This window comes from Conger conger, chromosome 13 (assembly GCF_963514075.1).
Source record: "Conger conger chromosome 13, fConCon1.1, whole genome shotgun sequence".
Taxonomy (NCBI): Eukaryota; Metazoa; Chordata; class Actinopteri; order Anguilliformes; family Congridae; genus Conger; species Conger conger.
Window position 1 is genome coordinate 28,580,632 of NC_083772.1, and position 27,880 is coordinate 28,608,511.

Consider the following 27,880-nt stretch of genomic DNA (forward strand, 5'->3'; position numbering starts at 1 on the left):
CCAAACAGATTAAATTTATCTCAGCCCATTTCAGCCCAAATGATCAATATGCAGATTCGCCAAATAATTCTAGGTCGCAACACCCTCCCCCACTAAAAGAAAATGTTACCCAACATTTTTTTTTTTACCATTCTCTAGCAATACTGAACAACATCCCAACAATAGAACATTTGGTGGAAGGTAAGTAAACAGGTAAGTATCACACACATCACACTTTACAGGGTGGTTAGGCCGTACTATCTTAAAAGTCCATTCTTTGTTTTTTCTCTTTGCAAAAAGTCTCTCATGGCCACAATACAAGACTAAGTGTCCATCATCCATTAGTATTGAAGGGTGAATAGTCCATCAAAGTATTGGTGGGCCCCCCAGATCTTCACACACGGGACAAGGAAAATACCATATACACCCACTACTGTGTGTTTCCACATTTTAAAGCCATGTATTCAGTAAGTCTATTCTGTAAGTGTACACTACTCATTTCTTTCTTTAGTGCATATGTACCACACCACTGACTTAACTCCAAAATACTAGCATAGTACCCCCATTTCTGTACTTATTATTTAAATAAATGTTCAGATAACCTGTTTCTATACTCTGAAATATGTGTCAGTTACCACATCATGAACTCTTAGAAAATTACAAATATTAAATTGTCTCTTTGTGTATTTCATATCTATTCATGATGAAAAGGATACATGAATGATGATCTTTTGGACAGGTCATAGCTGGTCATACGTGTAGACACGTCTGGGCTGTCGGACTCTCTTAGGTCTGTCCCTCCATGTTTCAGCATCACTCTGCTCATTTTCGGATTCAACAGCTGGAGCTTCAGGCTCTTCCTCCGCGCTATGTGTCTCCTCAGTATGTTCCTGTTCGGGGTTATCCTCAGGTACGATCGCCATCTCAGGCCTGTCTCTGGGTGTCTCATTCCTTGGACAGAACTCCTCTGCTTCCTCATTGAGGGGCGGATCAGCCTGTCTCACTGCTGTCCACAAGTGATACCCCTCTTCACTGGAACTGTCAGTATCTGACGGGTAGGTATTGTGCTTGTCCTTAGGTTGTTGTCTTGTTCTTGGTTTTGTTTTGTTTCCGTTGCTTTTCTGTTTCAGGTTAGGTTCATGGACCTCTGGCTCTTCAACCAGGTAGGGGCATGGAAGGAGCAGATTACGGTGTAGCACACGTCTTCTTCCTGTTCCTTGCAATGGCTCAACCATGTACACTGGACTATCAGGGCCTTTTCTTCTTGGATCATGTCTTCCTGGATCACTTCTCTGCATAGCCAGTATGTGACTGGTTCCTCTCTCCTCCTTTCCTGGGGAACATCAGGTCAACTGGTAAAGTCGGTTCACGGCCAAAGAGAAGAAAACATGGAGAAAATCCTGTCGCTTCATGCACAGTTGAATTGTATGCATGGATTACTTTGTTTAGGTGCTCTTTCCACCTTGACTTCTGAGACTCAAGCGTGCGCAACATACCCAGCAGCATTCTATTGAAGCACTCAGCAGGATTAGCTTGGGGATGATACGGGGATGTACAAGAATTACGAATACCACAGTAGTCTTGGAGCTTGCGGAAGAAACAACTACAAGCATGTATTCCTCACCTCCTTTACACTTGTCCAGAAGTACGTAGTCAATGGAAATCATCTCAAATGGTGCAGAAGTCTCAATGCTCTGTATAGCTGTTCTGGTTATTCTGTTAGGTTTCTTTCTCTTGATGCAACGACACACCTGGGTGACATAGTGTTCCATCTCCTGTCTCATCTTCGGCCAAAAGAAGCGTTCTCTTGCAAGAGCCACCATTCTGTCCGCACCTAAGTGTCCCATTTCCTTGTGTAGGTGTTTATATGCAACTGGCTTCAGTGACTCAGGAACAACAAGCTGTGTTCTCGTCGCAGTCTCTCTTCTGAGGATGCCATCACCATCTCTCCGCAGACGAGGCCACTCTCTGAGAAACTGTCGGACAGGTTAATTCTCTGTCAACTTGTCTTTATGTTTCAGGTGGGTATGTGTCTTTTTCAAGGCCAGAACTCTGCTTATGACCAGGTCGGCATTTTGGGCAGCTCTGAATTGAGGCTGAATTGGCTCTGAGATGTTGCACCCTTCTGGCAGCGAGTCTTCATTACAGCAGAGATCCAATTCACTTCTCCTGCTTCATCCCTCTTCCAGGCTTTCCCAATGCATTCAATGGCTTCCTGTTGGCATTCCTCTGTGCATTCTCGCATGACCTCTTCAATGGGCTTTGGTCTGCGTGACAAGAAGTCTGCATCTGTATTTGCTCTTCCAGGCCTGTATTTCACTGTGAACCTATAATCCGCCAACTCTGCCACCCAGCGGAGTCCAGCTGTGTTGAGTTTCGCTGACTCTGTGACATATGTCAGGGGATTATTGTCACTGTATACAGTAGGTGCATGAAACAGATAGTCTCGAAACCGCTCTGTTATGGCCCATTTCAGCGCCAGGAATTCTAATTTGCCCGAATGCAACCTGTAATTCCTTTCTGCTGCTGTCAAGGTCCTTAATCCATATGCTATCACTCTGAGAACACAGTCTTGACGCTGGTACAAAACTGCACCTAGGCCCTCTTCTGAGGCATCCACATGAAGCACAAAGGGTTTCTCCAGGTCGGGAAATGCCATCACTGGTGGGTTTGTCAGCTGATCTACAATTCTGTTCACTATCTCCTTGTGGACTGCAGTCCACTGAACTGGATGAGAAGGAGACAACTGAGCAGATTTACGGCTAACTCTTTTCTTTTGGCTTTGCTTCACCTCAGACTTGGGCTTTGCTAACAGTTCATAGAGGGGCTTGGCTGTCCTAGAGAAGTCTGGTATGTAGGATCTGTAACAACTGAGGAATCCCATCAGTTTCCTCATCTCTCGCATGGTGGTTTGTGTCTCATGCTTCAGTGCTTGAACTGCTTCTACTTCTTTGGGATTCATCTTGTATCCCTCTGCAGAGATTACCCGACCGACATAGCAGACCTCACTTTTGAAAAAGTCACATTTCTTTGGCCTCAGCTTTATGCCACACTCTCGCTGTCGCCTGAGCACCTGTCTCACATTTTCAATGTGATTGAAGCTGGAGCTAAATACAAGGACATCATCTAAATGTGGGACACATACTTCATCTCTGAGGTCTCCCAGATATCCCTCCATGTAGCGCTGGAAGCAGGCAGGTGCATTCGTAAGCCCAAATGGGATTCTCACCCATTCATACAGTCCCCATGGCGTAATATGAATGCGGTGCAGGGCCTGCTTTTCTCGCTCATGAATCCCTGGTGATAAGCCTTCCCTTGGTCTAGCACCATGAACCAGGAGTTGCCTCCCAGGTTTTCCAGAATCTCCTGTATCCTTGGAATTGGATGACGGTCAGGTATTGTTTTCCCTTTCAGTAGCCTGTAGTCTATACACAGCCGCAGACTGCCGTCTTTCTTGAACAGGTCAGGGATTTTGTAGGCATATAGTCAGGTGTGTGATTAACCAATTTTACCAAACAGGAGCTCATGATCATCATTTTAATGTGTAGGTTGAAACACATTAATTAACTGAAACAGAAACAGCTGTGTAGGAGGGTTAAAACTGGGCGAGTAACAGCCAAAATCTGCTTTCAAGGTGAGGTTGCTGAAGAGAGTTTAATGTCAGAAGTCATACACCATGGCAAGACTGAGCACAGCGACATGACAGAAGGTAGTTATACTGCATCAGCAAGGTCTCTCCCAGGCAGAAATTTCAAGGCAGACAGGGGTTTCCAGATATGCTGTCCAAGCTCTGTTGAATAAGCACAAAGAAACAAGGAAACTTGTAAAAGACACATCATGCTTACTTCCCTTTGCAATCGGAAGATGTCCAGCAGTGCCATCAGCTCAGAATTGGCAGAAACCAGTGGGGCCCAGGTATCCCCATCAACTGTGCAGAGAAGTCTGGTCAGAAGTGGTCTTCATGGAAGAATTGTGGCCAAAAAGCCATACCTCCGACGTGGAAACAAGGCCAAGCGACTCAACTATGCACAAAAACAGGAACTGGGGTGCAGAAAAATGGCAGCAACATCATCGAGTCTGTCTAGGATTACATGAAGAGACAGAAGCATTCGAGGCTGCCTAAATCCACAGAAGAACTGTGGCTAGTTCTCCAAGATGTTTGGAACAACCAACCTGCCGAGTTCCTTCAAAAACTGAGTGCAACTATACCTAGAAGAATTGATTCTGTTTTAAAGAGTGGTCACACCAAATATTGATTTGATATAGATTTTGCATCAAAAAGATTTTAAACAAATAGAAGCCGATCTCAAGAAATGGTCCCGTCTGCCAAGCTCTCTACAGGCCAGGACATTCTTCAACTTATACATATTTTCACCACGATGATTATGCTTCCCCCACCAGATTAAGTATTGGACCGAAGTTCATTCTCAAGGTCGAATTTGAATTGGAAAGGCATAACTAGAAACCATACAATGCTAAATGTTGTCTGGAGGGCTGTCCCTACCGAATTTTAAATGATATATTTGGTCTTTTATTTTACATCCCAGTTCCAACTTGGACAGATCCTAATGCCTAGGTCTCCTAATGAAGAAAGGCTGGCAAATCCTTGGGAAGGAAGAATGCATCTTATATTTTAAAATGACAGGATGATGTCCCAGGACTGCTAACAACACTAAATCAAATTACAATTAGCTGCACTACTGTCATTCATAAACAACAAACTGACAATGCAATATTGTGAAAATGTGTAATGTAAACTCAGCGTATTCCAAACACCAAGTTAGCTCTCTAAGTTCAGAGCAGTGAAACTTTCAAAAAATGACTACCAGATCAGCTTTAGGCTTATTCCTTCCATTTTCATAAAAACCATATGTGATCAATAAACCAGGCAGGAGTGTTTTAGTGTCTGAGATAGTCAATAAGCAACCATAATCATGAACTACATGCTACCATTGTACGGATGTTTACTTCTGGTGGAAGGGTCGCTTCCCTGTGTCCTGTTTGGAACAAGACGTTGTACAATTTTTATTTTCTTAGCATGATCTTGCATATTGCTGAATAAGCTCATCTCTGGAGATGCAGGGCCCTGTTCCCATATCCCAATTAATATTTGTCAGATTTATATGTATATATGACCTGTTTGACCAGGTTTTATTCATTCAGTTTCAGAAATACATGCTGATTAAACCTATTTCAATTATAACAGTATTTAGTACAGGAAGTTTTCATGTTATGCATGCAATAGGAATATGTTTTTGTCACAATAGAACAAACCACTTGCAGTCTCTAGTGGTAGTTAAAAATGAGTTTGAGGTGAAGTTCTCAAGATATTCCATTAAGCGAACACAGGTTTACAACCATAATTTATCATTTATTTCATTTTATATCTTGTGAACCTTATGTAAGGTAAGACATATTATTATTCCACATCTGGCTCTGTGGTCCAGTCCCCTAAAGAATTCTCTTGGGAAAAAATGGTTGGGCAATCACTGAGATTTCACATCTGTTTTACCCATTAAATGTTTTCTTGTGTTTTGCTCAGGTCTGAATAATATTATCGAACATTTTGGAAGAAAGATACAGAATAGCAAGCCAAAACTAGATGCTAAAATTGCAAAGATCTCCACAGCTACAGTGAACTTTCCAGGCGAGCTGACATAAGCTGGTATAAAGGTGATCCAGACTGCACTGAATATGAGCATGCTGAATGTGATATACTTGGCTTCGTTGAAGTTGTCCGGCAATTTACGAGCTAGAAAAGCTAAAACAAAACACAATATAGAGAGGAGTCCTATATAACCAAGCACAGCCCAGAACCCCAGTGCTGATCCTACATCACATTCTAGAATGATCTTTTCTTTGTAGTGCTTCATGTTCTTGTAGGGGAAAGGAGGGGATCTTGTTAACCAAAGCACACAAATAAGGACCTGTATGAGAGTGAAAGCAAGCACACTCAGTCTCTGCTGGAGAGGCCCAAACCACTTCATGATACTACTGCCTGGAATTGTAGCCTGGAAGGCCATTAATACCACTACTGTTTTCCCCAGAACACAAGAGATGCAGAGGACAAAGGTGATCCCAAACGCAGTGTGGCGCAGCATACAGGACCACTCAGAGGGCTGGCCAATGAAGGTAAGAGAGCAAAGGAAACACAGTTTCAATGAAAAGAGCAGCAGGAAGCTCAGCTCTGAGTTGTTGGCTTTCACAATGGGAGTGTCTTTCTTTATAAAGAACAGCACGGCCACAAATGCAGTTACACACGCTCCAAATATGGAAAATATGACAAGCACAGTCCCCATAATTTCTTGAAAAGACAGAAATTCAACACTCTTTAAAACACATTGATCCCTTTTAGCATTTGACCAATATTCTTCCAGGCACTGAATACAATCATTAGAATCTGAAAGAAAACAATGAAAACCATTAGCACCCTCTTACAGTTATACATGTACAGTACAATGAGCAGATGCAAGACAATGTACACTCACCGAGCACTTTAATAGCTATTTATTGGACTTATTTTTTGGACTTCTACTGCTGTAGCCTATCCACTTAGAGTTATGATGCGTTGTTATTCAGAGATGCTCTTCTGCATACCACTGTTGTAGTGTGTGGTTATTACTTACTTTCTGTCAGCTTTGACCAGTCTGGCCATTCTCCTCTGACGTCGCTCATGTCTGAAGAACTGCTGCTCACTGGATTTTGTTTTGCCAACATTCTTGGCAAACCCTAGAGACTAGTGTGTGTGAAAATCCCAGGAGATCAGCAGTTCCTGAGCTACTCAAACCACCCTGTCTGCCACCAACAATCATTCCATGGTCAAAGTCACTTACCGTAAATCCTCAAATTGTGTCCGGGGTCTTTTATTTACTTTATTTGGGGCAGGCTTGTATTCGAGGCAGGCTTGTATTCGAGGCAGGCCTTTATTTCTTATTAGGCTTCTGAGGTAGAATTTTATTCTTAGAAATAAAGTAAAAAGCTACACTTCAAGTGGGCCAACACTGTTCAACACTTCCTGTAACCTTTCAGAAATCAATTAGTGTAGGCTAATCAGGAACCACCGTTTGGTAAGTCATAGTGTCAGTCGTAACAGACTTAGTTTATTGCAAATATTCTCGAACACAATAAATCACATGCAAGTCCAGAATCCATAAAATAACAACTTGCCAGACACGCCTTCATGAACAATAACAAATGAGCGTAGATAACAGCAAGTTAAGGATCTTTTTTTCCTAAAGTGCGTTTTATTGTGAGACATGCGTTTCGTTTGGAGCAGCATAACGGTAGGCTATCAAAAGATTTTCGCTTTGGTTTGGGATTTTGTTTTTTAATTTTTTCCAGATTTTTCCCTTTTTCTCCCAATTTGGTAGCCAATTGTACCTCGTCTGATTCAATTGGAGGTAGTCGTATTAGATGTACCGCCCGTACCCCGTCCCTCGGCGGCCCGAATGAGAGCGACACGCCTTCTTCAAGCCGTCTCGTCTCGTGCCCGTTGCCGTGATTCCGAGGCGCCCGAGGTGCTTATTGTGCGGCGATCTAATAACCCTGCCAAGTCCCTCCCTCTGGAGCAGCGAGCCAATTATTGCTGCCCCACGTGAGCCGGCCAAACTTGGCTTTTGGCAGGACCGAGAATCGAACCCCGGTCCCCGGTGTGCAACTGCAGCAAACTGCAACCGCAAGTCTGCTGCGTCTTAGTGGTTTGGGATTTAATTTACTTGTTGGGACTGATGGGCACTGAAATCTGGGGGGTATTTTATGGTTCACTGTTAAGTTTTATGTAGTTGAAAGAGTGTCGGGATTTCCACCTGTCTGTTTATTGCGAGCCAAGGCAGCCGCTTTCATTCATTCATTGAATGTGCGCTGTGCTGTAAATACATGGAAACCTTATTGCGTACCCAAGTAGCCTAAATTGAGTTAATTTTTTATTTTGCCTGATTTACTTTTCATGAAATTCGTAGGCTGGAATGCCTCGCGGCAACAATTGTGTTTAAATGTATACTGCTTCAGCCTTTGGCAAGCTACTTAGAAGGGGGCGGCAAGCGATTGGTAGCTTGAGAGCAACGTGTTGGAGACCCATGGTGTAGGACAACAGTATTAAACCAACCAACAATATAAAATATTAAGAAGAGCTCTTTTATTTCATTGAGTTAAATCGAAACAATGTCTTCTAGTGCTCATGGACTGATAGCCCGACTGGTAGGCAATATTACCCCGGCTTGTATTTGGGGGCCAGCCTTTATTTGTCCGAATCGGCCACACCCCCGGCTATTATCCGAGGCCCGGCTTCAAATAGAATCCCGGACACAATTTGAGGATTTATTTCCCCATTCTGAAGGGTTATGTGAACATTACCTGAAGCTTGTGACCCGTATCTACATGCTTGTTTGTATTGCACTACAGCCACACAAATGAATAAGTTGGTATAATAAAGTAAAAATGTTCTTAATAAAGTGCTTGGTGAGTGTTTATAAAGAGAAACTTAGAAATGGCCTCTGTTAATAGATTTCATGTGACCTCATAAGGCAGCTGGCAGTCAGCACCAGTGGTTGTAGGCCTACTTTTAACTTGATATGTAATTTAGCTTAGCTAGCTAGTTGGCTCAGGCTGCCGAGTTATGAAGTGTTCTCCATCCATGCCATTACTTATGAAATAACTTGTTCGCTAGGATGGTATTTTTTCTAGTTTTGTTTGGCTATGTAAGCTGTTTGTTCTTCCTACGGACATGTATATCATTCTTTAGCATCGTGCAGTATAAAAACATTTTTTGGTATATATATATATATGTATATATATCACAGACTAAAAAAATAGGCCATGAATTAAACCATTAAATTCATTAGACAGCACTCACTTCAGACACCAATGCCTTCTGTTATTAGATTGAATCTAATGTTAGCTTCTACTATTAGCTGACAAAGATCTACAAAGCCATTGCCATCTAAGTCTTAGTAGCGTTCTGCTAACCGGAAATAATATTAATATTTAAGCTAGCCTACGCAGCCTGCATAGCCAGCCAGAAAGAAAGTGCCTCAAACAAAATTCTAACAAAAACGCTCCTGAATTTTTCTTTTTTATTAGGCTGTGTGGAAAAATATATTTTGATCAGAATGACAAATTATGCATCTTATCTCATTCTCATCCCACTTATGCCACTATTTGTCATGAATAAAATTATGAACAACATAAAATAGGATTGTTATTATTGTGAGTTGGCCTGCTCTACTTTACCCTGATTACTTGGACTCTGATCCTTTGCCTGGACTCGACTACGAAACTGCTTTAACCTGTTTGCGGTTCTTTGACCTCTATCTGTGGTATCCTGATTAAAGCCTACCATACTACATTTCTGAGTCTGCAAGTGTTTCAACACTGAAGGTTGAATTTGTTTTTATATCTTCGGGCAGAAGTAATAGTTAGCTTGCTCACCACCATCTGCTAACCCCGGTAAGCAGTCATCATTTGATCAAGATGATCAAGATGGCGATTTGGTCAAGTGATTGAAATCCAGGAATAGACTAGTTAGTGTTGACTTACCTGTAGCATTGCTGATTTCACCCTCAGCACAGGGCACACAGTCATAGCAGCAGACTGGCCTTCCTCTCTGCACAGCCTTCCGGGTGCCTGGGGGACAGCTCTCACTGCACACTGACCTGGGTTTCTGTGTGCAAGATGTTTCAACTCTTAACTCTCAAAGCTCTAATGGACAATATGATTTGTAAATACTTTATTCACAATACTTTATGATATCATCAAATCAAATACCAGAAGCAGATTGTCACACAGAAGTATGATTATTCAATACTTCCCTCATACATCTGATTTTTTTCTCTGTTTTATTCATCGATGTCACTCATACTGTCTGGTAAATGAAGAAGTGTGAAAAATATATTTGAAAGGATCGGCTCATATTCAGTTTCTTATATAATTATGAGTGAAATTCACTCTGTGCAGCTATTACTCTCAGCTTCGGCCTCTGTTATCTGGCCAGCACATGGCATGTTGGAAGCCAGTCCATTTAGGGCATGGTAAGCGCAAATTAAGGCACAAGGTTTAAAATTCCTGGACTTCTAGCTTAATTTATAGGATTGTCTAGGGTGTAATGATAAAATAATCAAAGTGTCATCTTCCATTCCCTTTAAAGTCAACTGCATTTTTCCCTCTAAACAGACTGCTAATATAACAGCGGGTTGTGAGGAAAAAGACCTGTCTGCTTCTGAGTCCATTAAAATTGTCTGAATTGCATAATGTGGTTTTGTATTTTTTTTTTTTAGTTTATTTTTCTTAATTAGACTTTATTAGAGTTCTCTTTATAACTGAACAAAAAACAATTCTAAAGTATTTGTTAAAAAGATGCCTGAAAATGGTGCCATTTGAATTAACTTTTTGAATCGTTTCCATATTAAAAAACCATCATGCACAGCGAATCCCCGTGACAGGTGTCTTTTTGCCCAGAAAAAGTAATCCAAAATACGTTTTCTTTTCTCGCTTTCCTATTGGATATTTTTACTGACGGGCGTCTCAAAAATCGCACAGTGTATACCCAGCTTTAAGTATTGCCTCTTTTCTTGACGCAAGCTTGAAAATGAAACTTCTCAGAGGAGTTTATTTAGCTAGCAGCTGAGTTCTAGCCAGGTTCCGCTGACCAACTGCTGAAAATTAGTCTCACAAACTAGATGATGTAATAATATATTTTATTACTGTGAAAAGCGATATCGCATTTCACTTTTTTGATTTTGGTGAAATACTCAAACACTTTTGAGTGTGTTTGCCTATCCATGATTACAACATGTAGGCTGCATGTGTGAGTGTAGGGCAAGATGTAAAGGCGTAGGGTGGCCTGTAGAATTGTGGTAAAGGTACATGACTGGGACACGCAAGGTCAGTGGTTTGATTCCCGGTGTTGCCACAATAAGATCCCGTCGGGCTTTTCAGCAAGGCCCTTAACCCTGCATTGCTCACGGGGAGGATTGTCTCCTGCTTTGTCTAATCAACTGTACGTCCTCTGGATAAGAGCGTCTGCCAAATGCCAATAATGATAATGATTAATGATTAATAATGATTAAGTAAAGATTCAATGAGAGATCCGGAGCTTAAGAGGCTATCAAAGCCCAGCCCTAGGTATCTGTGCTGTTATCAGACAATCATTTTTAAATGTAGTGTATAAGAACTTACCTCTTTTTGCCCACCTGACCAAACCATACTAACAGGACTCATCACAAACTGCTGACCAGATGGTAAAGAAGCATCATAATAGCCAACCACTCTGAACTCTACTGCACCATCAGGAGAAAGCTGCCAGTTCACCACCTCATATCTGGCTATTGGGTCCCCATTATTGTCAAAGGAGACATGCTCCCCAGTTCCCAAAGTGAAATTGACATTTTTCAGAGCCCTAAGTACCTGAAGAGAAACAAAGATTTCAGCCAAGAGAACATATTTGTTGGCTTTGTTCATAATGAAGGTTTTATTGACGATGTAAAGACGGTTTATTGAGTTACCTGCCAGGGTTCTGGTTTCACACTGTTTCTGCAGCCCTCATGGGGTGTACAGGCCAGCAGGTCATGTAGAGAATGAGCAACAGCGTACACTGCTTTATAAACATTGCTGGAGATTCTCAGCTCTGATACATCAGTGTATTGATTTTCCAGTTCATTCAAGCTCTCAGATCCATTACATGGGGCATTCTGAGGTTTGTTGTCTCTATTTCTTAGATAACACTGAAAAGCAGTTTCCCAAAAGTCTGTAACAACAGTATTATTTGGGTACTGGGATGGGTGAAGTTTCAATAGAAATTCTTTGAAGCCATTTATTTTGCCTTTGGTGACAGCAAAGCCAAGAGATCCTCCCAGTATTCTGAAACTCGGAGATGTCAGAAAAGTGCTCGCTGTTATCCAGCCTTCACTGCCAACCATTTGAAGGCCAGTGATATTCTGAAAGGTGAGCTGCTCCAATAATTTGATCATCCCAATCTGACCAACAAATGCTACAATTACTTTTGCAGTACCTCTTTTGATAACATCTACAACCTTCAGTAGTTTCTTGTGTTCTGTTACGTAAAACTTCTCAGAATATTCAATGCAGATGCCTTCTTGTTGAGCAGCTTCTATAAATGTGGCCATTCCATTGTTGCCATAGTCATTGTCAATTCTCACGGCTCCTATCCAGGTCCAGCCGAAGTGCTTCACCAGCTGAGCCAGTGCTCTGCTCTGGTAATAGTCACTGGGAATGGTTCTGAAGAATGAGGGAAACTCTTTTCTGTTGCTCAGACATGCACATGTTGAAAAGTGACTGATCTGGAAACAACACAATCAAGTAAAATATATAGCAATGAATGCAAATGCTATGTGTGGCATAGGAATTTTATATAGAGTGAGGCAAATATATCATGTCTTTGTGTTTGTGTGTGAGAGACAGAGACAGAGAGGGAATGGAAAAAAATACCAAGCAAAATCATCAGGACTATTCAGGACATTGCAGTTGTACTAAACCAAAGTGGAAATCTATGTTCATTATAGTCTCATTGTAGACATTTTTCATATTTTCCATAGTCATTGATCCTTACCATGACATTTTCACAACAGAAAACCATTGCTTAGACTTATTGAACATATTATCATTTCACTTACCTGTTTGGGAGTATATACAAATGAATAAAGGGAACTCTTACCAGTGGAATCTGAAATAATCCAACAGCTGCTCCAATTGCAATGGCATTAGTCGACGTGGATGTCCCAACAATGGCCTGCACTACTGCAGGTGTGGAACATGATGTGTCAGACAGTGTTTCCTCATAACCATTCATCAGAGCCATGGCCGCTCTTAGAGAGTATATTGGAGAAACACAGGAATCATAAATCTTATATCCAAGAGATACCCCAGGGAGCAGGTCAGTTCTGTTATTTATTTCTTCAGTGGTGAAGATCATGGTCTGGGCCAACCGGAATTCTCTGAAATTGACTCTAGAAATGATAAATCATGTTGATTGTTTCCATTACATTACAGACATTTGACAACAAAGTACATAACCATAACCAGGGACAAGTGCGCTGAAAACCCTAGAGGGAAGTACAGTTCCAAGTGCTAGAAGTGACCACATAGATAAAATGTGAACCCTGTAGATGAATCCATTGAGAAGTCATTTAAAGTGTCATTTTAATTCATGAGATACACAAACCTTGAATTAAAAAAGAACAGTTTAACTTACAAGGTGGCTATATTTTTTCTTATATAGGAGGACAATACCCATATTTTTTTAATACTCGTAACATTGAACATGACCATAAATCATGAACACGCATCTTACCTTCAAATAACAATCATTACAAACAGGTAATAAATGCTTGGCCTTCATCTTACCGTACACATTTCATTGGCTCTGGTGTCCTTGTATATTGGATGCTAAGTCTCCTGGTTTCAATGTGCAGTCCAAAGAGCCCACCGATGTTGATGTCTCCATATTGATAGAAGATGGGCTTGGCTACCCTTCCCAGTATTCTACATGGTGGGGTCTGTGCTGCAGCCCAGAGGACTGTCAGTGCCAGCAGAATGGTCTGCAGTGCCATCCCACTGCACATCTCAGATCCAGCACTGCTGTGTACCAGGTTTAAATAGAGCCATTTTAATTCTCAATCGATTTGTCATTCCCAAAGGCATGACCGAGTCCCAGCATAAGCCAGGTGGTGGAAATTATATTGGCAATGAGGCAATGGAGTATTCAGAGAGGCCACTATTTGCATTTGTATCTGTATTTGTACTCAGACCATGATCGTGGGCATAGCTTTGCAGGGAAAAAGGAAAAACTTGGCAGGCAATCCAGATTTTCTTTGTCATTGCTCCTTTTGTTGCATTATTAAAGCATTAAAGTCATTATTAGAAAATCACCTATGATAATAAATATATAAACAGACTTACATTATATGTAACATGCATAAGTAGATGATGACTATTCTAACTATTTTATAGCACCATGACAAATGATACACAGTACTGTGTAACAGTTTTAGTCTGGTGTGAAAAAATGCTTTCAAAAATAGAAAAAAGTAAGTAAAAAATAGAAATGTTTATAGTTCATTTTTGTCAGTAACATCATGCAAAGTGAATGAACAGAAGAAAAATCTAAATCAAATGAATATTTGATATGACCACCCTTTGCCTTCAAACCAGCATCAATTATTCTAGGTTCACCTGCACAAAGTCAGGGATTTTGTAGGCATATAGTCAGGTGTGTGATGAACCAATTATACCAAACAGGAGCAAATGATCATGAATTTAATTTATAGGTTGAAACACAATCATTAACTGAAACAGAAACAGGAGAGGAGAAAAACTGGGAGAGGCCAAAATCTGCGGAGGGTTGCTGAAGACAGTTTACTGTCAGAAGTCATACACCATGTCAAGACTTAGCACAGCCACACGACACAAGGTAGTTATACTGCATCAGCAAGGTCTCTCCTAGGCAGAAATTTCAAGGCAGACAGGTGTTTCCAGATGTGCTGTCCAAGCTCCGTTGAATAAGCACAAAGAAACAAGCTAAGGAAACTTCGTGCAGCAGATGAAAGACACATCACGCTTACTTCCCTTTGCAATCAGAAGATGTCCAGCAGTGCCATCAGCTCATAATTGGCAGAAACCAGGTGTACCCATCTACTATGCAGATAAGTCTGGTCAGATGTGGTCTTCGTGGAAGAATTGCGGCCAAAAAGCCATACCTCTGACATGGAAACAAGGCCAAGCGACAGAACTATGCACAAAAACAGGAACTGGGGTGCAGAAAAATGGCAGCAACATCATTTTATTTTTATTTTTATTTGACCTTTATTTATACAGGGAAGTCCCTTGAGAGCAAGCTCTCATTTTCAAGGGTGCCCTGTTTACAAAAAACATATATAAAAGATACAGGTTGCAACAGACAAGATAAGAGCAGACAAAAAACAAGTTATAAAAAAACAGATAATAAGTGATAAGACACTAAAAATCAGGTAAAACACGAGCAGTTCTCAATCATGGTACGCACGAGGAGCACTCTAAAAGAGTCTAGCGAAACAAAATGATCCAATTTTAGAGTGTCCTGGAGCCTATTCCACTTGTCCGGAGCATAGTGAGAAAAAGCAGACTTTCCATATTCCGTCCTCACGCGCGGAATGAGCAATCTGATGTGTGACTGCGAGCGTGTTCGGCAACTCATAGAGTTGTGAATGAGGAGCGAGGATAAATACGATGGGAGTTTACCAATTAGAGCTTTATAGATGAATAGAAGCGAATGTAGCTCTCTTCGTGCAGTTAGGGACGACCAACCCAATTTTTCGTACAAAACACATCGGTGAGTAAGAAAACCATCACCCGTTACAAAGCGCAGGGCACTATGATACACAGCATCAAGCAGCTTCAAAATGGCAGGAGAAGCATGCATATACACAATATCACCATAATCAAAAACAGACATAATTTTGGACTGAACAATGGATTTCCTGGTTTGAAGAGAAAAACAGGATTTATTCCTGTAAAGAAAGCCAATTTTAACCCTCAGCTTCTTTATAAGATGTTCAATATGTGTGCGAAAAGAGAGCTTGGTATCCAGCCAAATACCCAGATATTTAAATGAGTCGACACAATCAATTAGTTCTCCCTGCAGAGAGTGGAGAGAAAGGCTATTGTTAACAATTGACGATCGAGAGAAAAACATCCATTTAGTTTTGTTTGAGTTTAAGACTAATTTGAGATCATGCAGAGATCGTTGGAATGTGTCGAAGGCTGACTGCAGGCTTGCAGCTGCCTGAGCTGGGGTGGGACCAAAGCAATAAATTATTGTATCGTCCGCATAATAATGGACATTAGTGTGTACAGAAGGGAAAAGAATATTATTTATATAAAGAGTGAATAAAATTGGACCAGTAATGGACCCTTGTGGGACACCCTTAACAACAGATAAAGAGCTGGATCTAAGATTGCCAGCAACAACTGACTGCTTTCTCCCAGACAAGTAGTTAGAGAACCAACTAAGAGAAAGGTCATCCAGGCCAATGGAAGCTAACATACTTAACAAAATACCATGATCAACAGTGTCGAAGGCCTTAGACAGGTCGACAAAGAGGGCAGCACAATGTTGGCGTTTATCAAGACCATTCACAATATCATTAATGACGAGGGAAGTGGCAGTAACAGTGCTATGACCGGGTCTGAATCCTGATTGGTGTGAGTGTAGGATATTGTATGCGTCTAAAAAAGCCCGCAGCTGTTCAATTGCCAGGGTTTCTAAAACCTTAGCTAGGCAGCACAGTCTAGAGATGGGACGATAATTGTTTAGGTCACTGGTGTCACCCCCTTTAAGCAGGGGCACGACCTGCGCGGACTTCCAGACCGTTGGGATTTCACCGGAGATAAAAGTTAGATTAAAAATGTGAGCAAGCGGGGAGGCGACCAGGTGAGCACTGAGACGCAAAAGATAAGGGGCTATGTCATCCTCACCCTTAGACTTTTTAATATTCAGATGGGAGAGTGCCATGAAAACTTCATAGTCACTAACCGGTCTAAAAGAGAATCTATTAGGGGGGGACCGAAAGGTTTTCGGCCAATGACGGGTCATGGACGTGTCCCGGCGAGACCGTATTGGCTGATAGCCTATCAAATAGAAGGCCAGAAGCTACAAAATGTTGGTTAAATGCGTTGCACATTATTGATTTGTCTGAAATTACATCATTCTCATAGCTAATTTGAGGTGGGAGAGTAGAGGTGGATCCAGATTTAAGTGATTTTACAGTTTTCCAAAAACTGGCTGAGTTTCCTTGGGCATTTGCAAATGAAGATAAAAAGAAATCAGATTTGGCTTTCCTGACTATACTAGTACTTTTATTCCGCATTTTCCTGAAATGTAACCAGTCTGTCGGATTACCAGTAGATCTGGCAGTAGTCCAGGCGGAGTCTCTGAGTTGAAGGGTTTCGATGACTTCCTCAGAGATCCAGGGACTAGAGCGATTTTTTACTCTGAGATTTTTATAAGAAGCATGCTTATTAGTGATGGAATTAAAAATATGGGAGAAGTGGTCAGAAGCTAACTCGGGATCAGGGATTAAGCATAATTTATCTAAATCAGAGTGGGATAAATCATGTAGGAAGCCTTGTTCTATAAAATCTTTAAAATTATGCTTTGTGATGAGGTGACCATTGGATTTATTAGCTTTGACTAATCTAACACAAGCTATAGGGCAGTGGTCGCTAATGCCTGGTGCAAACACCCCGCACTGAGGATATTTAAATGGCCTATTAGTTAATATAATATCAATTAGGGTGGATCTAGATGGAGATTTGGCATTTGGTCTTGTGGGGTGTAAAATAAGTTGAGATAGATCTAAATCTAAACAGAGCTGTTTAAGACTAGTAGAGCTATCAGAGAGCCAGTCCATGTTTAAATCGCCCAGCACCACCAATTCGGAAGAGGCATACATAGATAACACCTTCCCCAACTCATCTAATGCTGATGTTGGCGCAGAGGGTGGGCGATAAACACCAGCAACCACAATATGGACGTCACCACCCAAACAAACATCTAAAACTAAACACTCAAAACATTTCGGAACGGTGGAGGACACAGGGACCCGTACGGCTAGGTGTTCCCTGACAAATATAGCCACTCCGCCTCCTTTAGCTCTCCTATCAGATCTAAACAAATTAAAACCGGCAATAGAAACATCCGAGTTGGAAATTTTCCCAGACAACCAAGATTCGGTAATAACAAGTATGTCGGGGGCGGCATCGACAATCATACAGTTAATGAAATCCAACTTGGGCAGCAAACTCCTCGAATTTAGATGCAGAAGCTTCAAACCATTTATGGCCCGCAGATCCTGCAGTGACCCCAAATCATTAGATCCCAAAGTAGCAGAAGGAGCAGAGCCGGGCAACGCAATACCAGTAGAAACAACCACCAGGTTTCGCTGCACAGCCCTGCTTGGCCTGGAAGCACGACGAGGAAGACGAACTGGGAGGGGGCTGATAGTGGGGATGACACACAAAGCCGTGGTATCCTTACCGGACCATTCAGGAAGCCAGCTGATGCTCCGCAACTCAGTTGCTGTACTCGAGGCAAACGTTGTTGACAAAAGTCCGCTGCCGCTCCGAAGCCCAACTGGGCCGTAGGGAAGCGCAGGCCGCCCTGCTACGGATCCGGGCTGAAGACGAGCCACCACCACAGCAGGAGCGAAATCCTCCCGGGATGAACCAACGCCAGGATAGGCCGACAGTCCGGCGATCACCTCAACAGTCCCGCCGCAGCATACCGGAAGATACTGCAAATCAGCCAGCAGACCTCCACCGAAGCAGACCAGAGGAGCCAGCAACCCAGACACCAGGCCAATCGCCGCCAGTGCGGGACCGCCACGGCCCGCCGAAGAAAGCAGCGCAGGTGGAGGAAAGTCCAAGCTAGCTGCTGGGCTAGCTGGGCTAGCTGGGCCAGGGTTTAGCTCAACGTCACCGGCCAAGAGGAGTAGCAGCGTCAGCCAGATGAATCCAACAGAAGAGCTCGACGTAGGGACCCCATCCTTACTAGCTGATGATGGGGCTCTGGCACGGCCAATATCCAGGAACCCGGAGAACAGCAGATATTGGCTACCTGCAGTCGGGAAGTAGATTCCCTCCCCATCGTCAGGCAAGAAGTGACAGCGTGACGAGCAAGCGATCAGGCAAAAGATTAAAACAATGACAATCACGCATCTTTGTGGAAAAGTTAAAATAGGAGGCAATCCGCAATTGAAACGCTGAAAAGTAGGGCGATTAAGACGTTTAAAACGTTTAAAAGTTTGACTCGCTTGAGCAGTGGACGCTGCGGTCGCCATCTTGATTACCCACAACATGAGGAGATAATGCTCAGCGGTAAGGAAGTGGGAATCAATGAGGAGGAGGATGCTCAGCAGTACGGCAACAGGAGCCAAGTCTGTCTGGGATTACATGAAGGTTGCCTAAATCCACAGAAGAACTGTGGCTAGTTCTCCAAGATGTTTGGATCAACCTACCTGCCGAGTTCCTTCAAAAACTGTGTGCAAGTATACCTAGAAGAATTGATGCTGTTTTGAAGGCGTAGAGTGGTCACACCAAATATTGATTTGATATAGATTTTTATTCTGTTCATTCACTGCTTCTGTTCATGCATTTTGTTAATTGATAAAAATAAACTTAATATTTATATTTTTGAAAGCATTCTTATTTTACTGCATTTCTTTCATACCTGCCTAAAACTTTTGCACAGTACTGTACAATTCAAAATAATTTGACTATTCATGTTGCAAAAATATAGCCAAGTACTGAAAATTAACACAGTACAAGACAGTCAACAATAAAGCACTAACATCTCTCACTCCATTTGATTGCATCAAAAAGATTTTAAACAAATAGAGGCTGATCTCAACAAATGGTCCCGTCTGCCAAGCTCTCTACAGGATCGGGTCTTCATTGTTAAAAAAGACATTCTTCAACATATACATATTTTCACCATGATGATTCTGCTTCCCCCACTAGACAAATATTGGACCAAAGTTCATACTCTGTTGAATTTGAATTGGAAAGGCATAAGTCATCAAAAATTTAACTAGAAACCATACAATGCTAAATGTCATCTGGAGGGCTGTCCCTCCTGAATTTTAAATGATATATTTTGTCTTTTATTTTACATCCCAGTTCCAACTTGGACAGCTCCTAATGCCTAGGTCCCCTAGGCATTTCCCATCCTGATGTCTGGTAAATCCCCACAGACATCAGGATGTAATCTACTCAAATATTCCTCTGTAACAAGCTAAATTGCTTTTCGAGCCAATAAAAATTTGGGAAAAAGTAAAGAAACATGCAAAGACCATTCGCAAATGGCATAACCACTCCCATTTTTCATAACTATAGAATATTCACAGATTCCCGTCCTTTTGCATTTCCTCAGTGGAGAATTAATATCTTTGTTCAGTGAAATGGCCTCCGTACATTCCAGGAATTAAAATCACAATACAACCTACCTGGTATGTCTGGCAATGAAAACTGGGCTTCCTATACATGCAATACATGCCATGCTGGATCAGGGAAACAAATAATAATTAATCTAAGCCCTTTACTGGATTTCTCCTTAGAGGCTCTTACAAAAACCCCTTGCAATCCTAACATTTTGGGATAAGGATGTATCTGAGTAATGATGAAATTCCCGAGGATACAATTTGGAGCAATCTTGCGTGTGTATCCTGACCTTCAGCTCATACACTACAACTTCTACCAAGTTTTTTATGAAAATGGAATTTTAAAATGAAAGGATGATTTCACAGGGCTGCTAACAACACTAAATCAATTTACAATTAGCTGCTGTATAGTCATTCATGAACAACAAACTGACAATGCAATATTGCTAAAATGCGTAATGTAAACACAGCATATTCCAAACACCAAGTTAGCTCACTATGTTCTGAGCAGTGAAACTTTCAAAAAATGACTTCCATATCGGCTTTGGTCTCATTCCTATATTTTTCATAAAAACTTGGTACATATGCAATCAATAAACCGGGCAGGTTTATACGGCTCAGCCTTCATAACAGAGTGAATAGGTGTTCAGACCACTGGAGCTTACATGGTCTTCCGAACACAGTTTGTCTTCGTTTGTCTTTTTCTCTATAAATAACGGTGCAATTCACATCAATCAGAGTGTTTTAGTGTCTGAGACAGTCAATAAGCAGCCACAATCATAAACCACATTCCTACCATTGTACGGATGTTTACTTCTGGTGGAAAGGTCACATCCCTGTAGGGATGTTTACTTCTGGTGGAAGGGTCGCTTCCCTGTGTCCTGTTCGGAACAAGTTGTTGTATAATTTTTATTTTCTGAGCATTATCTTTCATATTGCTGAATAAGCTCATCACTGTAGATGCAGGGCCCTGTTCCCATATCCCAATTAATATTTGTCAGATTAATATGTTTGACCAGGTTTTATTCATTCAGTTTAAGAAATGTATGCTGATTAAACCTATTTCAATTTTAACAGTATTTAGGACAGGAACGTTTCATATTGTGCATGCAATAAGAATATGTTTTTTGTCACAATAGAACAAACCACTTGCAGGCCCTAGTGGTAGTTAAAAATGAGTGCGAGGTGAAGTTCTCAAGATATTCCATGAAGCGAACACAGGTTTACAACCATAATTTATCATTTATTTCATTTTATATCTTGTGAACCTTATGTAAGGTAAGACATACTATTATTCCACATCTGGCTCTGTGGTCCAGTCCCCTAAAGAATTCTCTTGGGAAAAAAATGGTTGGACAATCACTGAGATTTCACATCTGTTTTACCCATTAAATGTTTTCTTGTATTTTGCTCAGGTCTGAATAATATTATCGAACATTTTGGAAGAAAGATACAGAATAGCAAGCCAAAACTAGATGCTAAAATTGCAAAGATCTCCACAGCTACAGTGAACTTTCCAGGTGAGCTGACATAAGCTGGTATAAAGGTGATCCAGACTGCACTGAATATGAGCATGCTGAATGTGATGTATTTGGCTTCGTTGAAGTTGTCAGGCAATTTACGAGCTAGAAAAGCTAAAACAAAACACAATATAGAGAGGAGTCCTATATAACCCAGTACAGCCCAGAACCCCACTGCTGATCCCACATCACATTCTAGAATGATCTTTTCTTTGTAGTGCTTCATGTTCTTGTTGGGGAAAGGAGGGGATCTTGTTAACCAAAGCACACAAATAAGGACCTGTATGAGAGTGAAAGCAAGCACACTCAGTCTCTGCTGCAGAGGCCCAAACCACTTCATGACACTACTGCCTGGAATTGTAGCCTGGAAGGCCATTAACACCACTATTGTTTTCCCCAGAACACAAGAGATGCAGAGGACAAAGGTGATCCCAAACGCAGTGTGGCGCAGCATACAGGACCACTCAGAGGGCTGGCCAATGAAGGTAAGAGAGCAAAGGAAACACAGTTTCAATGAAAAGAGCAGCAGGAAGCTCAGCTCTGAGTTGTTGGCTTTCACAATGGGAGTGTCTTTCTTTATAAAGAACAGCACGGCCACAAATGCAGTTGCACATGCTCCAAATATGGAAAATATAACAAGCACAGTCCCCATAATTTCTTGAAAAGACAGAAATTCAACACTCTTTAAAACACATTGATCCCTTTTAGCATTTGACCAATATTCTTCCAGGCACTGAATACAATCATTAGAATCTGAAAGAAAACAATGAAAACCATGAGCACCCTCTTATCGCTATGCATGTACAGTACAAGACAATGCAAGACAATGTACACTCACCAAGCAGTTTAATAGCTATTTATTCGACTTATTTTTTAGTCTTCTACTGCTGTAGCCTATCCACTTAGAGTTATGATTCGTTGTTATTCAGAGATGCTCTTCTGCAAACCACTGTTGTAGTGTGTGGTTATTACATTACTTTCTGTCTGCTTTGACCATCTGGCCATTCACCTCTGACGTTGCTCATTAACAAGGCATTTCTGTCTGAAGAACTGCTGCTCACTGGATTTTGTTTTGTTTTTTGCCACTTTCTTGGCAAACCCTAGAGACTAGTGTGCGTGAAATCCCAGGAGATCAGCAGTTCCTGACCTACTCAAACCACCCTGTCTGCCACCAACAATCATTCCATGGTCAAAGTCACTTAGATCACACTCTGATCACATTTTTTCCCCATTCTGAAAGTTGATGTGACCATTAACTGAAGCTTGTGACCTGTATCTACATGCTTGTATGCATTGCACTACTGCCACACAAATGAATAAGTTGGTGTAATAAAGTAAAAATGTTCCTCATAAAGTGCTTGGTGAGTGTTTATAAAGAGAAACATAGAAATGGTCTCTGTTAATAGATTTCATGTGACGTCATAAGGCAGCTCCAGTGGTCGTAGGCTTACTTATAACTTGATATGTAATTGAGCTTAGCTAGCTAGTTGGCTTAGGCTGCCGAGTTATGAAGTGTTCTTAGTTCTCAATCATGTGCCATTACTTTTGTATTAACTTGTTCGCTAGAATGGTATTTTTTCTAGTTTTGGTTGGCTATGTAAGCTGTTTGTTCTTCCTACGTACGAGTATGTCATTCTTTAGCATTGTGCAGTATAAAAACATCTTTTGGTATGTATATATATCTCAGAATAATCAAATACGCCATGAATTAAACCATTAAATACGTAATACTTTCTACATTGGACAGCACTCACTTCAGACACCAATGCCTTCTGTTATGAATTGAGGTCTAATGTTAGCTACTACTATTAGCTGACAAAGATCTACAAAGCCATTGCCAACTAAATCTTAGTAGCGTTCTGCTAACCGGAAATAATATTAATATTTAAGCTAGCCTACGCAGCCTGCATAGCCAGCCAGAAAGAAAGTGCATTAATTGAATGAAAAGTCAAAAACTAAATGAAATGCTCGAGCTAGCTTGCTCAGCATAAGCAAATTCAAAGAAAAATGCTCCTATATTATTAGGCTGTGTGGAAAAATATATTTTGATCAGAATGACAAATTATGCATGTTATCTCATTCTCATCCCACTTATGCCACTATTTGTCATGAATACAATTTTGAACAACATACAATAGGATTGTTATTATTGTGAGTTGGCCTGCTCTACTTTACCCTGGTTACTTGGACTCTGATCCTTTGCCTGGACTCGACTACGAAACTGCTTTAACCTGTTTGCCGTCCTTTGACCTCTATCTGTGGTATCCTGATTAAAGCCTGCCGTTTACTACATTTCTGAGTCTGCAAGTGTTTCAACACTGTACGTTGAACTCGTGTTTATATCTTGCAAACCCCGGTAAGCAGTCATCATTTTGTGATCAATATGGCGATTTGGTCAAGTGATTGAATTCCAGGAATAGACGAGTTAGCGTTGACTTACCTGTAGCATTGCTGATTTCTCCCTCAGCACAGGGCACACAGTCATAGCAGCAGACTGGCCTTCCTCTCTGAACAGCCTTCCGGGTGCCTGGGGGACAGCTCTCACTGCACACTGACCTGGGTTTCTGTGTGCAAGATGTTTCAACTCTTAACTCTCAAAGCTCTAATGGACAATATGATTTGTAAATACTTTATCATTATTCACAATACTTTATGATATCATCAAATCAAATACCAGAAGCAGATTGTCACACAGAAGTATGATTATTCAATACTTCCCTCATACATCTGATTTTTTTTCTCTGTTTTATTAATCTATGTCACTCATACTGTCTGGTAAATGAAGAAGTGTGAAAAATATATTTGAAAGGATCGGCTCATATTCAGTTTCTTATATAATTATGAGTGAAATTCACTCTGTGCAGCTATTACTCTCAGCTTCGGCCTCTGTTATCTGGCCAGCACATGACATGTTGGAAGCCAGTACATTTAGGGCAGCTTACCCAGCCCTAAGTATTGCCTCTTTTCTTGACGCAAGCTTGAAAATTAAACTTCTCAGAGGAGTTTATTTAGCTAGCAGCTGAGTTCTTGCCAGGTTCCGCTGACCAACTGCTGAAAATTAGTCTCACAAACTAGATGATGTAATAATATATTTTATAACTGTGAAAAGCGATATCGCATTCCACTTTTTTGATCTTGGTGAAATGCTCAAACACTTTCGAGTGTTTGCCTATCCATGATCACAACATGCAGGCTGCATGTGTGAGTGTAGGGCAAGACGTAAAGGCATAAGGTGGCCTGTAGAGTTGTGGTTCAGGTACATGACTGGGGCACGCAATGTCGGTGGTTTGATCCCCGGTGTTCCCAGAATAAGATCCGCACAACCGTTGCTCTGGATAAGAGCGTCTGCCAAATGCCAATAATGATAATGATTAATGATTAACAATGATTAAAGTAAAGATTCAATGAGAGATCCGGAGCTTAAGAGGCTATCAAAGCCCAGCCCTAGGTATCTGTGCTGTTATCAAACAATCATTTTTAAATGTAGTGCATAAGAACTTACCTCTTTTTGCCCACCTGACCAAACCATACTAACAGGACTCATCACAAACTGCTGACCAGATGGTAAAGAAGCATCATAATAGCCAACCACTCTGAACTCTACAGCACCATCAGCAGAAAGCTGCCAGTTCACCACCTCATATCTGGCTATTGGGTCCCCATTATTGTCAAAGGAGACACGCTCCCCAGTTCCCAAAGTGAAATTGACATTTTTCAGAGCCCTAAGTACCTGAAGAGAAACAAAGATTTCAGCCAAGAGAACATATTTGTTGGCTTTGTTCATAATGAAGGTTTTATTGACGATGTAAAAACGGTTTATTGAGTTACCTGCCAGGGTTCTGGTTTCACACTGTTTGTGCAGCCCTCATGGGGTGTACAGGCCAGCAGGTCATGTAGAGAATGAGCAACAGCGTACACTGCTTTATAAACATTGCTGGAGATTCTCAGCTCTGATACATCAGTGTATTGGTTTTCCAGTTCATTCAAGCTCTCAGATCCATTACATGGGGCATTCTGAGGTTTGTTGTCTCTATTTCTTAGATAACACTGAAAAGCAGTTTCCCAAAAGTCTGTAACAACAGTATTATTTGGGTACTGGGATGGGTGAAGTTTCAATATAAATTCTTTGAAGCCATTTATTTTGCCTTTGGTGACAGCAAAGCCAAGAGATCCTCCCAGTATTCTGAAACTTGTAGGTGTCAGAAAAGTGCTTGCTGTTATCCAGCCTTCACTGCCAACCATTTGAAGGCCAGTAATATTCTGAAAGGTCAGCTGCTCCAATAATTTGATCATCCCAACCTGACCAACGAATGCTACAATTACTTTTGCAGTACCTCTTTTGATAACATCTACCACCTTCAGTAGTTTCTTGTGTGCTCTTACATAAATCTTCTCAGAATATTCAATGCAGATGCCTTCTTGTTGAGCAGCTTCTATAAATGTGGCCATTCCATAGTCCCCATAGTCATTAGCACTTCTCACTGCTCCTATCCAGGTCCAGCCAAAGTGCTTCACCAGCTGAGCCAGTGCTCTGCTCTGGTAATAGTCACTGGGAATGGTTCTAAAGAATGAGGGAAACTCTTTTATGTTGCTCAGACATGCACATGTTGAAAAGTGACTGATCTGGAAACACAATTAAGTAAAATATATAGCAAAGAATGCAAATACTATGGCATAGTTATTTTATATAGAGTGAGGTAAATATATCATGTCTTTGTGTTTGTGTGTGAGAGAGAGAGACAGAAAGGGAATGGACATATAATGGGAAAAAATACCTCACAAAATCATCAGGAGTGTTCAGAACATTTCAGTTGTACTAAACCAAAGTGAAAATCTTTCATAATTCTTTTCGGTTGGCATTATCAATTTATCTGAGCAAAGGGGACAACTATGTTCATTATAGTCTCATTGTTGACATTTTTCATATTTTTCATAGCCATTGATCCTTACCATTACATTTTCACAACAGAAAACCATTGCTTAGATTTCATGAACATATTTCACAAACATATTATCATTTCACTTACCTGTTTGGGAGTATGTACAAATGAATAAAGGGAACTCTTACCAGTGGAATCTGAAATAATCCAACAGCTGCTGCAATTGCAATGGCATTAGTCGACGTGGATGTCCCAACAATGGCTTGCACTACTGCAGGTGTGGAGCATGATGTGTCAGACAGTGTTTCCTCATAACCATTCATCAGAGCCATGACCGCTCTTACAGAGAATATTGGAGAGAGACAGGAATCATATATCTTATATCCAAGAGTTACCCCAGGGAGCAGGTCAGTTCTGTTATTTATTTCTGCAGTGGTGAAGATCATGGTCTGGGCCAACCGGAATTCTCTGAAATTGACTCTAGAAATGATAAATTGTGTTGATTGTTTACATTACATTACAGGCATTTGACAATAAAGTACATCACTATAACCAGGGACAAGTGTGCTGAAAACCCCAGAGGCCACATAGATACAATCTGAACCCTGTAGATTAATCCGTTAAGAATTTACTTTAAGTGTAATTTTAATACACGAGATACACAAACCTTGAATTAAAAAAGAACAGTTTAACTTGGTTTAAAAAAGGTGGTGATAGTTTTTCTTAAATAGGAGGACATAACCCATATTTTTGCATACTCTGAACATTGAACATGAACATAAATCACAAACATGCATCTTACCTTCAAATAACAATCATTACAAACAGGTAGTAAATGCTTGGCCTTCATCTTACCGTACACATTTCATTGGCTCTGGTGTCCTTGTATATTGGATGCTAAGTTTCCTGGTTTCAATGTGCACTGCGAAGAGCCCACCAATGTTGATTTCTCCATGTTGATAGAAGATGGGTTTGGCTGCCCTTCCCAGTATTTTACATGGTGGGGTCTGTGCTGCAGCCCAGAGGACTGTCAGTGCCAGCAGAATGGTCTGCAGTGCCATCCCACTGCACGTCTCACGTCTCAGCACTGTTGTGTACCAGGTTTAAATAGAGCCATTTTAATTCTCAATCGATTTGTCATTCCCAAAGGCATGACCGAGTCCCAGCATAAGCAAGGTGGTGGAAATTATATTGGCAATGAGGCAATGGAGTATTCAGAGAGGCCACTATTTGTATTTGTATCTGTATTTGTACTCAGACCATGAAAGTGAGCATAGCTTTGCAGGGAAAAAGGAAAAACTTGGCAGACAATCCAGATTTTCTTCTTTCTGTCATTTCTCCTTTTGTTGCATTATTAAAGCATTAAAGTCATTATAAGAAAATCACCTTATAATAAATATATAAACAGACTTACATTATATGTAACATGCATGAGTAGATGATGAGCAGCTATTTTACAGCAGCCTGGCAAATGATATACAGTACTGTGCAAAAGTTTTAGGCTGGCGTGAAAAGATGCTTTCAAGTAAGAATACTTTAGAAATGTTAATAGTTTATTTTTGTCAATTAACATCAT

General features: G+C 41.0%; 2 protein-coding genes across 2 annotated transcripts; both read right to left on the reverse strand.

Moving 5' to 3' along the window:
* Window positions 1-5,465: 5,465 nt before the first annotated feature.
* On the reverse strand, window positions 5,466-13,553 carry LOC133108145 (extracellular calcium-sensing receptor-like). The gene is made up of 6 exons (XM_061217577.1): window positions 13,336-13,553; window positions 12,647-12,938; window positions 11,478-12,272; window positions 11,152-11,379; window positions 9,514-9,637; window positions 5,466-6,379 (listed from the first exon to the last, which is right to left on the reverse strand). The coding sequence occupies exons 1-6, from the start codon at window positions 13,551-13,553 to the stop codon at window positions 5,466-5,468; spliced, it is 2,571 nt and encodes an 856-aa protein (XP_061073561.1).
* Window positions 13,554-21,263: 7,710 nt separating this feature from the next.
* LOC133108146 (extracellular calcium-sensing receptor-like) lies at window positions 21,264-27,365 on the reverse strand. The gene is made up of 6 exons (XM_061217578.1): window positions 27,160-27,365; window positions 26,493-26,784; window positions 25,253-26,047; window positions 24,927-25,154; window positions 23,865-23,988; window positions 21,264-22,177 (listed from the first exon to the last, which is right to left on the reverse strand). Exons 1-6 carry the CDS (start codon window positions 27,363-27,365, stop codon window positions 21,264-21,266), a joined length of 2,559 nt encoding a protein of 852 aa, XP_061073562.1.
* Between the last annotated feature and the right edge of the window lie 515 nt (window positions 27,366-27,880).